Source organism: Amphiprion ocellaris, chromosome 2 (genome assembly GCF_022539595.1).
Source record: "Amphiprion ocellaris isolate individual 3 ecotype Okinawa chromosome 2, ASM2253959v1, whole genome shotgun sequence".
Taxonomy (NCBI): Eukaryota; Metazoa; Chordata; class Actinopteri; family Pomacentridae; genus Amphiprion; species Amphiprion ocellaris.
In genome coordinates, this window is record NC_072767.1 from 11538237 (window position 1) to 11550522 (window position 12286).

The following is a 12286-nucleotide window of genomic DNA, read 5'->3' on the forward strand; positions in this document are numbered from 1 at the left end:
TTCTCAACATACAGCATACAGTACAACAGTATTCTGTTCAGCTTTGTATTGTCATTGCTTTTTACACTGTCCACATCTGTGGTGCAGGGACAATGAGCTTCAAATCAAATCAAATGCTATTGTTTTGATGTGCCTTCCTCTCCCATCCTGTCTAACTGTTGTTTGTTTATGTCCATTCCCTGCTTGTTTTCAGGGTCTGTTTAGAAGAAAGGTGTCTATTGCCAACATGCTGGCCTGGAGCAGTGAGCCCATCAAGAAGCCTATGATTGTGACTTCAGACCGCTCTGTGAAGAAGGAGGCAGTGGACATGTTTAAGCTCATCCAGACCTACATGGGAGACCGTCGCTCCAAAGCCGACCCCCTCTCTGTGGCTCTGGAGGTGAGTGGACAGCCAGAGTCCAACCTTTAGGTCTCTCCTCCAAACATGTTATTCACACAGAGCCCATTATTCTCACTACGCAAAACTCATTCATATATCACCTTGGTATCCTTCTGTAGTGATTTTTCTTTTCCATGATGTCCTTGGTCTGAACCTAATGCTTCATTTTTAGCCATGCTAAATACGGACATGTTCATAGCAAAATACAGTGTTGAATGTGTACAGAGGTGCAGTAGGGCTTGACATTTAAACCATTTCAACTCAAAATCACATTCTGAAACAAAGACTGCAACATAAAATAGATGTGATGCAGCCAGAATTTAAACATGTCAATGATTTTACAAAGTTCTCATGTCCTCCATGTGTGACAGTCACACTTCTCAGGGTATCTCGTGTTAACACCTCATGTTTCAGATGCATTACACATTAAATATTAAAATGAATCTTGACTTGAAAAAATATATTGCAAATGAAATTGCATTATCTGTCCAACAAATAGATATGATCTATTTTCCCTATATTGTTCAGCCCTGTTATGCAGTATAGGTTAGGTCTTGGCAGTGCTGAGAGCTTAACACTCAATAAGGAAAGACAAAAGAAAGATTAAAACAGGAGAGTAAGCATCTGTTGTGTGTGAAAACATGACAGAAACACCTGTATAGACACGCTTTTGCAAGACTTCTGTAGGGGAATCTGTGTTTAAACTAAATGTTACTACTGTAACATTTAGTTTGCTTTCAGTGATATAAATGGGGTGGACAAAGTATTAGAAACAGCCTCCAAACTGATCTTAACACCAAATCAGCAATTGCAGTGATGAATCTTTCATGATTAAGAGATTCCATTCGGAAGGATAAAAGCTCTAATCTTATAGTCACCTGGCTCTCTGCCTGTGTCTGTCAGGTGGTGGTTCGGGGCTGGAGTAACCAGGGCCTGCGTGATGAACTCTACATCCAGCTGTGTCGTCAGACCACAGAGAACTTCCGCTATGACAGCCTGGAGCGAGGCTGGGAGCTGATGGCCATCTGTCTGGCCTTCTTTCCCCCAACACCTCGCTTCCACACCTACTTGGAGGGCTACATCTACCGACACATGGACCCCCTCAACGACACGAAAGGTGAGGGAGAAGCACTGACGCAGTCGTCATTGGTAAGACAGGAAGATACTTATCTTTGGATTGTATATAAAAGGAATTTAAGTTTGCAGTGGGACTCTCAGTTCCTCTGTCTATTTTATTGATGCAAGGCGTCGAGTTGTTACTAATGCCTCCTAACTATTCTGCTTATCTAGTTAATTGCTTTACCAAAGCATTTTGGAGACAAAATAATAGCTGGCCAAGAGGCAGTAGACAAACAAGATGAACAACAAAAACAAATTTTGATGTACAACAAATCACACAATATTACAAAAAAAAAATAAAAATCTGCAATGACTCAGAAAATAGAAAGGCTAAAAACAGGTGCAGTAGTCCTGAAGTGTTCCTTGAACTGATTTCTAAACAACAAGAGTGATACGTATAAGGTGAGTTTTAGGGATTGTTGCAGAGAGTTCCAGTCATTAGCAGCAGAAAACTGGAATGAGGATCGACCGAGAGTGCTTACAGACTTTGGGAATGTGGAGGTTAATGAGACTGTAAGAGCGAAAAGTAGGGGTGGAGTCATGACTGGTAAGTAATGAACACAGATATGGTGTTGTTTTACCAGTGAGGGTTTTGTGTAATTGTCTGTGGGAATGAAGAGAGGACCAGTTCACCAGTGAGGACAAACTGCAGGGGTGGGTGTTTTAAGGAGCTCCGGTAACAAGGCAGATGTCTGGGTGGTATATCATGTCTAATTATTGGAGGAGGGTTTTTGAAGCAGATCTGTAGAACACATCATCATAATCAAAAAATGGAAGGACTGTCATTTTAACAAGAAGGAATTTGGCGGAGTGCGTGAATGAAGATTTGCTATGATACAGAAAGCTGATTGTAGATTTAACTTTTGGAGACGAGAGTACTGATATGTGTTTCAAATAAAAGTGAACAATCAAGCCAAATTCCTAGATACTTTTAGCAGGAGACAAATTGAATCTTAGAGCCGTTATATAGTGACACTGTTAGTGCCAGTGGTTGCATTCAACGCCTCACGTGACATTTGGTTTGGATTGTGAAACTTTAAATAAGATTCGTACATGATGGTAGTTATGATGTGGTTAATTATTAAAACTATTAACATATTGTGTCAGGCACTCCAAATCGGCACTGACTGCTGTAGTATTAAAACAAGACCACCCTGCTGGTAAAAACTTTTCACCTTTAAGTGCTTTCAGAACTATGACAAATGCAGTTGCTGTAGTTGCTTTATGGAATCATAGATATTCAAATTTTGTTCTTCTTTTGCATTTCAAGGATTTTTTGTCCTTAACACTGAGTTTCGTCAATCATTTTTGACTCTGGAACCAGTACCAGACAAAAGACGATCTTTCTCAGCAGATGGAGGTTTGTGCATTTGCAGTTTTGCTTCTAAATTTGATAAAAAGAAAAGGAAAAATAATTAGTCAAACTATTGAGCCTCTTGCTCTATACATAACTTAGTAGATAAAATAGGATCTCTGGAAGTTTTTCGTGAATGCAGCTCCTGGACAGTATGTCCCAGTAACATAGATCCAAACAGAGACATTTATTTTGCAGAGTAAATCTGGAGAGTCTGGGAGGTTCAGCTGCTGCTCAGTATGATCCACATTGTGCTGGATTTCTGGAGAAATTCTGAATATCACAAAATCTCAATGCAGGCTCGTGGCTTTTTTGATCGCAAATACGCTTCTGTGGGAATAACACTGTCACCTATTGTTAGCTTTACCACTTCCACACCACAGGCTCTTCAGTACAAATACCCACATTCTGTATTTTGAATATGTTTACAAACCAATGGTCTTGGTTTCTACAATGGATGGACATTCATCTGATCTGCACTGAGTGCTGTCTTTAGGGAACTCCAGCATGAAACAGGATGAGAGATAAACTGATACATATATACATTCCAACCAACGCCTTTGAACCAGTTACTGCTCTTATTCTAAAGAGAAAATCAATAACATGCAAACCCAAAACCCGTATGGAGTATCAGTTGCTGCAGAGAGATTTGAATCGAAGGCTGTGTCAGCTGCAAAATAGCGTCTCACAACCATCGTCCATGAGCAGCAGGCACATCCATAGACATGAAATAAATTCGTTTTCAGGTTTGGGTTTTTTTTATGTTTTCCGTTTTCCTCTGTGCATAAATGTCAGCAGAGTAAAGCTGTAGTGGTGTTCTGCTTCCCCCTGCAGGTAAACAGAATGAATTGCTCTCATCATTTACCACATGGTTCAGCACTAAAATAAATGTCTTTTAACTTGTCTTTAATGAACACTGAGAGAGCTGTGTAGAGTTGGTACAAAATGAGTCATATGTCATCTGACCCATTCACTTTGTCCTCCTGTGCTCAGCTAATTCAAACTCAAAAACAAAGAACAGGACATGCTAATAATAATGAGGAGAACTCTGGATCTGCCTAACATGAAGTGTTGCTAAACTGTGAACTAGATTGTGTCAGATATAGACTAATATTCTTTGGGAGTTGGTAAATAAATTTAAAAATGAAAATGTGAGGACCAGCAGTGCATCAGGGGAACAGTGGATTGTCCACATAGTTGGCCCTTATGTTCCCAGCCCCTCTGTGTGCAAGACACTGAACCCCAAGTTACTCCCAATTGCTTTTTAGCCAAAACTAAAAAATAAAAGTTTTTCAAGAGGACTAAAGAAATTGAATAATAAAAATGGCAAAATAGGTAGAGAAACAAATCAAATTGCTAGTTGTTTAAATGGTAAATGGCCTGAACTTACTGTGCCTTTTAAACTTCGCCAGATTTTATAAAACAGCAGCATTTAAAGAAGATATAACATTCATGGAAATTATTGTACTAAGTCATGGTAAAGTCTATCAGTGAAGTCACAACAGTATCTTTGGATGAGCTAATGTATGCAAGAAGTGTGGACACGCAGTGTTACAGCGCACATTTATAACGTTAGATCAAATAACTTCGTCATCTATAATTTTGTTAACCGGATCAGCTATGCTTTGGTTTTCAAAATGATTGTGATGAAAAGGATGCAGTTGTTGTGCAGCTGGATGCAGGTGTATGAGCAGTGGACTTGACAGTTAAGATAAAGTCAGTCGGTGTTCCCACCCTGACTTTTTCAGAAAAAGCTCAACATAAAGGATGAACTAGATGTAATTTGTGCACAAAATAAAATGGTCATGGTACCATAAGTGTGCATGTCCTCTGTGCAGACAGTCACACAAATGCATCAGCAGAAAGTTTCCACAATCATTACAACACAATGCAGCTGAAAAGAACTTGTCATACTTGTGACTGTATTTAATTTTCAACTCACTCAGGCATCCTGAGGTTGGTTTTACAGAGATGACATTATTGGACATAGAGGATATTATTGAATTACTAATATAATTCGATTTTACTTCCCCAACAATTCAGTTGTTCAGTTATACCATCTGTAATTGTAAAAAAGTAAATATAAACGTAACTAATTGCTTAACATTTGTCTCTCTTTTATTGATCTCTTTTATTAATGTAATATAACAGATTCAAATATCTAAGTAATAAAATGTAGTATTTATTGAAGTATAACCTAGTACAGACCTTCATTACATGGTTATACTGCGCTGTCACATTTATTTATTCAGACTTCGAGTAGTTTTTTCTTTTTCCACCATAGCTGTGTTTGCATCCCTGTTGTTAGCAGAGATACAGTGTGTGTCATCATCTCAAATAAGACATTAAGATGTGTTTTAATACAGGACCTGATCAATCTGAGCTCTACATTACTAATTTGCCATAACTATAGCCTCATGTTAGACTTAGATTAATAAAGTCATAATCTGTAGTATGCTGCACGGAGCTGTAGCCTATCAGCAGCAGTATCATGGATTTCTTGACTGAAGCTTAGGGGAAACATCACCTTTCACCGAACTGAAACTGAGTCTGGTGCTGGATTTCACTTAATCTTAATCTTTATAAGGGGGGAAAACCTCACCATGGTAATCTACCTTTAACATTTCAGAACTTGTTAAGTTTTGGAATGACTGGTTATCTGTCTTCATCACCTCTAGGTGATCACATACTGAAGCTCCTCACCTCTAACCCTGTATTGCAAGATATAATATAGTGTATTATTAACTCTTAACTATTCCAATTTCCTGCATACTTTTTTGTGTTTCATCACTATACAGTGTACTATGCAAAGGTTCAAGGCACTAAAAGTAAAATGAAGATGCTTTCAAAAATGATATAAATAGTTTTTATCTAATAGATCGTTTAGACAAGGTGAAGTCAATACAGGGTGACTGGTAGGGTGTTTGACATCTTGGAGAACTTGCCCAGATTCTTCTGTAGATCATCTGTCTCAAGTTTTTTTGCATCTTAATGTAATCCAGACAAACTTCATGGTGTAGAGAGCAGGCTCATGGGATCACTGCCTCTACAGACTGGCTGAATTGGCTTTGCCATGCTAAAAAAAAAAAAAAAAGATAATTTAGACCCATCCCTGATGGTATATTTTGTTTGATGAAAAATCTAAACTTCTAAAGTGGCTGAAACTTTGCCTCTTAATGTATGCAAAAATGATCAAATAGGAAGTCCCCTTATGGTGTAAATATGTCGCCTTTTTTCTGTTACATCAGGTGTGGCCATCAGCAGCTATGCTAAATACTGCTACAGGAAACTGACAAAAGCTGCTCTGACTGGAGCCAAGAAGGTAAGCAAGCAGTCTGCATCTTGTTGCTTCTTGTTATGTGAGATGTCAAAATTCACTCTCTGGTCCTTGATTAAACCCCTAAACATTCATCTCTATGCATCAAAGTTACATGTTTAGAAGTTTTGTCTATGAAAACAATCCCTTTCTGCCTTAACATTTAACTATACACTGTTGATTCTTCATTGAATCATTCTCACTCAGCACTTCCATGCACCAGCTCACCTACACCTGTGTTCAGTCACTGTGAAACTACTCTACACTACACTATGACTAGTTGTAATATTTCAACAATACAGCCTTACATGTTTGACTGGAACCTGATTCTGGAGAAGAATAACAATACAAACAGCCCAAACCTGTAAACTGCCATGACTGATTCCATAGGTTTGTTACGTATGCAGCCCTGGTAGTCTGGATCTGCAGCTTACAGTTTTTCTCAGTCACTTTGGTACATTTCTCGAATCATCCTCGTCATTCGCAAAACAGTAAGTGCCTTCCTCAAAACAATTTGTACAAATAGCAAAACACCATGGATTACCTGCAAAAGCCAGTCTCATGCTGAAAATCCTTAGTTTATCTCTCAAAAGTAAATATCTGTGTCAACGAACATGTCAGTGCCATCAGAATGACAAGTCTTTGTGTCATTGTGTGGATAAGACAGTCAAATTGCTTAGTCATGTTGTCATTATAACAGTGTACTCTGGAGGAATGTTCTGATGTAAACTATGGCTAAAGTTTTGATGACAGCTATTGTAAATGGTAAGTTACACCTTAGTGTATGTGGGAGATTGATTGCAAGAGACTGGACAAGATTCACATTTACGCTTTTACTGTTTGTATTGTAATTTGTTGACAGACCACGTCATTGTGATACAGAAAGGAAAAAAGGGCTGGATAGCACAAAGAAAGAACAAAAAAATAAAGTAGAAATGTGAACATAGGACAGTTTCCTTAGGGAAAACTGTACATGCAGTGCTGTAGGAATTACAGTACAGTCTTCCTACACCTCCTGATGTTCCTGTCTGTTGGTCCACAAATTCTCATCCATATCATGAATATCTTCACCTGCGTCTTTGAGTGATTTCAGAGAACTCTAACCCTTCACACATTTTCCTTTGTTAGAGAAAGTCAAGATTCACCTAGGAGCAATTTACTAATTCAGGACAAGTTTTTTCAAAAAGTCCAATGGAAATGTATAGAAATATCCTTGACATATTATGACAACTTGTTCAACCATTTTCCATGTAAAGACTTATGCGATGAACTAATGTCTAAATGTTGTGGAGGGTGAGACTATTCAACAGAGACCCATTATAATACATTTTGATCAACATGACATAAGCAATTTATAATGTAGGAAACAGCAGAGAATTGTACATAATCATTTGCATGGATGTACCAAAGCATTTGCAACTTTTTCAAAGAAATGAGAAACTGCTTTTTTGATGTTCAGAAGTGACACAATTGATGTGAAGATTGATAGCCTAAAGCCCAGTGGTTCTACTAAAAATTTTAATCAACAGGGTTTCTGAAAATACTTTGGTGAGTATTTCTGGCAGAAACAGCGTAAGATTGGTTCAAATTAAACAACAATGTGTGTATTCATGGTAATGAAGGAACATATCACCCAGTGCAACAGTGCACCTCACTGATGTGCTTGGAGTAGTTTTTAGACTAGAATGGACCTCAACAGCACAGAAGTGTACCTGCTAGTGGGCTACATTCATTGTTGGTTTAGGCTTGGTTTTAGATATATCACCAAACTTTTCCTTTAAAATAGCAGAAATGTTCTCATGGGTCCAGATATTGATTTTAAGTTCCCAGAGGTGTGACATTGCGTCCAGACATGCAGACCTGCAAATCTATGGGACGTGTCTTTGTGAAGGTATAATGTAATATATTTACACATCAATGATTATAAATAGTTGCTCTGTTTAACACTTAGACATTCAAGGTGACAGTGGCAGTTTGGCAGTGCTGGGGCTTGAACCCCCAACCTTCTGATGAGGAACCCACAGCCTGGTCCCACAGCTGCTGAGCTAGTCAGTCACAACAGTGTGCGTTCAACACAGTAGCTTGTTTGGCCCCTTAAATGTAACAATGCACAAAACCTACTCTGTAAGACGTTCTTCTAAACACCTTTTTAAAGAACTGTGACACCTCACAGTGGAGGTCTGACACCAGGGGAGTGACGGCTGTTAGAACAGGTCTCCGTGGTTCTGGCAGTGCATTCTCACAAGAGTGCGTGCGTGTGTGTGTGTGTGTGTGTGTGTGTGTGTGTGTGTGTGTGTGTGTGTGTGTGTGTGTGTGTGTGTGTGTGCTGGCAGGCTGCAGCTTGGCTCAGAGCCTGTGCAGCATGTGGAGTAGAACCTCAGCAGGTCCCTAACAGAGATGATTTGTTACTTTTAGGACTCCAAAGTGTTTGACTGGTGTTAACCTGCTACCTTTCAGCAGCACCTTAATGAGCTGCATAGCCTGTGGACAGACTAATGTGTTTTACACTGACATTCTAAAATTTTACTGCCTTCTTCTCCTACTGCTTTCTGACCCACATTCTTCGAGTTGTCAAGCTGCCCTTCATTCGCCCTGCTGTATAAACATTAAGTCCTCTATGTGTGTGTGTGTGTGTGTGTGTGTGTGTGTGTGTGTGTGTGTGTGTGTGTGTGTGTGTGTGTGTGTGTGTGTGTGTGTGTGTGTGTGTGTGTGTGTGTGTGTGTGTGTGTGTGTGTGTGTGTGTCTGTCTGTCTTCAGGGCCTGCAGAAGCCTTGCATAGAAGAGATCAAGCATGCCAGGAATGCCATCTTCAGTCCCTCCATGTTTGGCTCCTCCTTGGAGGAAGTGATGGTGCTCCAGAAGGAGCGGTATCCAGACCGCCAGCTGCCCTGGGTGCAGACTCGCCTCTCTGAAGAGGTTCTGGGTCTCAATGGAGACCAGACAGAGGGCATCTTTAGGTGAGTAAGAGCAGAAGGCGGAGAGAACTGCACAGTGAAAAGAAAGCCAAAGAAAAGAAAAAAATTACATAAAGATTTTATCATAGTTAGTTTGTGGACATTGAATATTGACCTCAGGATCTAAAGCATCAGTCCAAAAGTATCAGCTTTTCCAGATCTGTAGACATCCCTGTTTTACTGTAGGAAACTGTAAAACCTGCAGGCTACATGTTTTCTCTGTCAAATTCAAATCAAATCAAATAAAGCCTCATTTTCATTTTAATGCAATAAATACTCTTTATTAAATACTACATTGTAAGACAATTTCTAAAATTACAATTTGTACAGTTTCATCTAGCAGACACTTTTATCCAAAGCAACGTACGTATGAGAGTAGATACAATACAAACAAGGATCTAGTCAGGAGAAAACAACCTGGATAAGAGCCATAAAACAAGTTCAAGTGTGATAATAGGACCGTGGTGCCTGCAGGAAGTGCAGGAGGTAATGGGATTTTTAATTTTTTTTGCAGTCTGTCAAGTGTAAAGGTGTTCAGTGAAGAACTGTTTTTTAGTCTTTTCTTAAAGACTGAGAGAGACTCTGCAGATGGAACAGAGTTTGATAACTCGTTCCACCACCAGGGAACCACAGAAGAGAAGAGTCTAGCTATGGACCGGACCTGTTGTGGTGGTTGTATCAGGACCCTGTTGTTGGCTGAGTGTAGTGAGCAGGAGGGAGAGTAGACCTGAAGGAGAGAGTTCAGGTAAGAGGGAGCTGATAGATGAGAACATGAGAATATGAGTCCTGTTTTAGATGAGGTAGCTCAGAATTTAACATTAACTTAAAGTGACCTGTGAGATAAGGTAATACAGGTGTGGGTTTAATGTGATCCAGGTTCATATACATGGATCAACCACAACATTACAACCCCCTGGCTGATATTGCGTATATTTAGAGCATGAACACTGGACCTCTGGGGGTGTCCTTCTGGTATCTGACAACTGGACTTTCACAGCAGATCCCTGCAGGTGGTAGGCTGGGACCTCAATGGATCAGGCTTCTTCTGTGGCATCCCATGGATGTTAAATCAGATTGGTACCTGGAGAGGTCTGGGAGCTCTTTGTTGAGCTATTTCATGGGCCCATTCTCTGAGCAAATTCAACATGTCCAGGGTATCTTGGTGTGCATTGCTTGGCTGCATTGTTTGGGCATCTAAGACAGTTTTAGCCTGATTATTTCAGCTGCAGCCCTGGTAGTGTTAAACAGTGATGGGAGCAAGTAAAGAATAAATATAAAAACATCATTTAGCAAGTGCAAGATTTCTCAGCTTTATCAAAGAGGAAAGTTTTAAGTCTAATCTTTAAAGTAGAGATGGTGCCTGCCTAAAGAACCCAAACTGGGAGCTGATTCCACAACAGAGGAGCTGATCACTGAAGGTTCTGCCTCCCAATTCTGCTTCTGGAAACTCTGGGAACCACAAGTAAACCTGCAGTCTGAGAGTGAAGTGCTCTGTTAGGATGATATGGTAGAATAAGGCCTTTAAGAAAATATGGAGCTTGGTCATTAAGAGTTTTATATGTGAGAAGCAGGATTTTAAGTTTTATCCTGGATTTTACAGGGAGCCATTGAAGAGAAGCTAACACAGGAGAGAAATATGATCTCTGTTACTGGTTCAGAACTCTGGCTGCAGCATCCTGATAAAAAGGAATTACAATAGTCCTGCCTAGGAATTACAAATGTTTGGACTAGTTTATCAGCATCACTGTGATTCAAGATGTTCCTGATGTCAGTGACTTTAGTGTTGTGACTGATTGGTATATATGACCTTGTAATACTGACTGTTCAGGATGTATTTGTGTTTCTGTCTCTGTGAGCCTTTGCTAGCATGGATGTGCATGACAGGCGTGTGTGTGTGTGTGTGTGTATTCAGCAGTCTGTTGCTGAATGCTGAATACAAATACACACACACACACACGCAGCACCTGCCATACAGCAGTGTGCTGCACAGCCTGCTGGTCCTGACACTGCTCTACCTACTATCTGATGGCAAAGGATGGTAGGATTTGTGTTTATACGCAACAACTATGTAGAAACCAGCTCATAACACAGTGAAGACAGGTGAGATGGAAGGACAGGGAGCTGATGTGTAACCACCATATGTCTCCTTTGATGTCCAGAGTACCAGGAGACATAGATGAAGTCAATGCCCTCAAGCTGCAAGTAGATCAATGGAAAATCCCCACTGGACTGGAAGACCCGCACATTCCAGGTACACACACACACACACACATGCACACGCACGCACACACACTTACACACAAGTCTCTGTGACCCAGAAAAGATGAACACAGATTAATATATTCAGGTAACCTGGCAAAATAATTTCCTCTGGGATGAAAAAAGTAGTCTTATTTATATCTCAATCAGGTTTCAATTGTGCTTTCATGGAAGTGTCATTGTGTTATCATCCTGTGTGTCCACAGCGTCTTTGCTGAAGCTCTGGTACAGGGAACTGGAGGAGCCACTGATACCTCACGAGTTTTATGAGGAGTGTATCAATCACTATGACAACCCAGAGGCAGCTGTCAATGTGGTGCTAGGCCTTCCACACATCAACAAACTGGTGCTCTGCTACCTCATCCGCTTCCTACAGGTAACATCCACAAACATACAGATTACCACAACCTAGAGAAAATTCTGAACCCAAGTTCCTTGTTTCCACACCCTCCTCTTCTCCATTGCCTCCCCCTCTCCACCTCTCTACCTCTTCTGTCCCTCTCAACATGCCAGCCAGCAGGCAGATGGTTCCCCCACATAAAGAGCTGGGTTCTGCTCAAGGTTTCTTCTTTGTTAAAAGGGTGTTTTTCTTGCCATTGTAGCCTTAGGGCTGCTCTGGGGGTTCAGTCATATGGGTTCTGTAAAGCGTCTTGAGACAATTTGACCTGTAATTGGCGCTATATAAATAAAATTGAATTGAATTGAAAGTCCTAAAGCTTTCTATTGCATATATAGATGAGACCTGTTGGCTGATTGAGACCTGTGTTCATGGCACTGATAAAAAGCATCTTAAGTTTAAAGGATCAAAACATTACACAATTTTTAATAAATTCGACAATGTAGGAACAGACACAATGATTTTCAACTTTCCAATACTGTGAACAAATCACATATGACATGTGGTT

At 40.1% G+C, this 12286-nt stretch overlaps 1 protein-coding gene across 1 annotated transcript in view; it reads left to right on the top strand.

Moving 5' to 3' along the window:
- The window catches only part of arhgap39 (Rho GTPase activating protein 39), a 96090-nt gene that overhangs the window by 78173 nt on the left and 5631 nt on the right, over nt 1-12286 (top strand). The window contains exons 5-10 of the mRNA XM_023263378.3: nt 194-379; nt 1283-1496; nt 6101-6174; nt 8926-9125; nt 11282-11373; nt 11588-11757. Of these exons, the coding sequence (XP_023119146.1) occupies nt 194-379; nt 1283-1496; nt 6101-6174; nt 8926-9125; nt 11282-11373; nt 11588-11757 (936 nt within the window). The remainder of the gene's footprint in view (nt 1-193; nt 380-1282; nt 1497-6100; nt 6175-8925; nt 9126-11281; nt 11374-11587; nt 11758-12286) is intronic.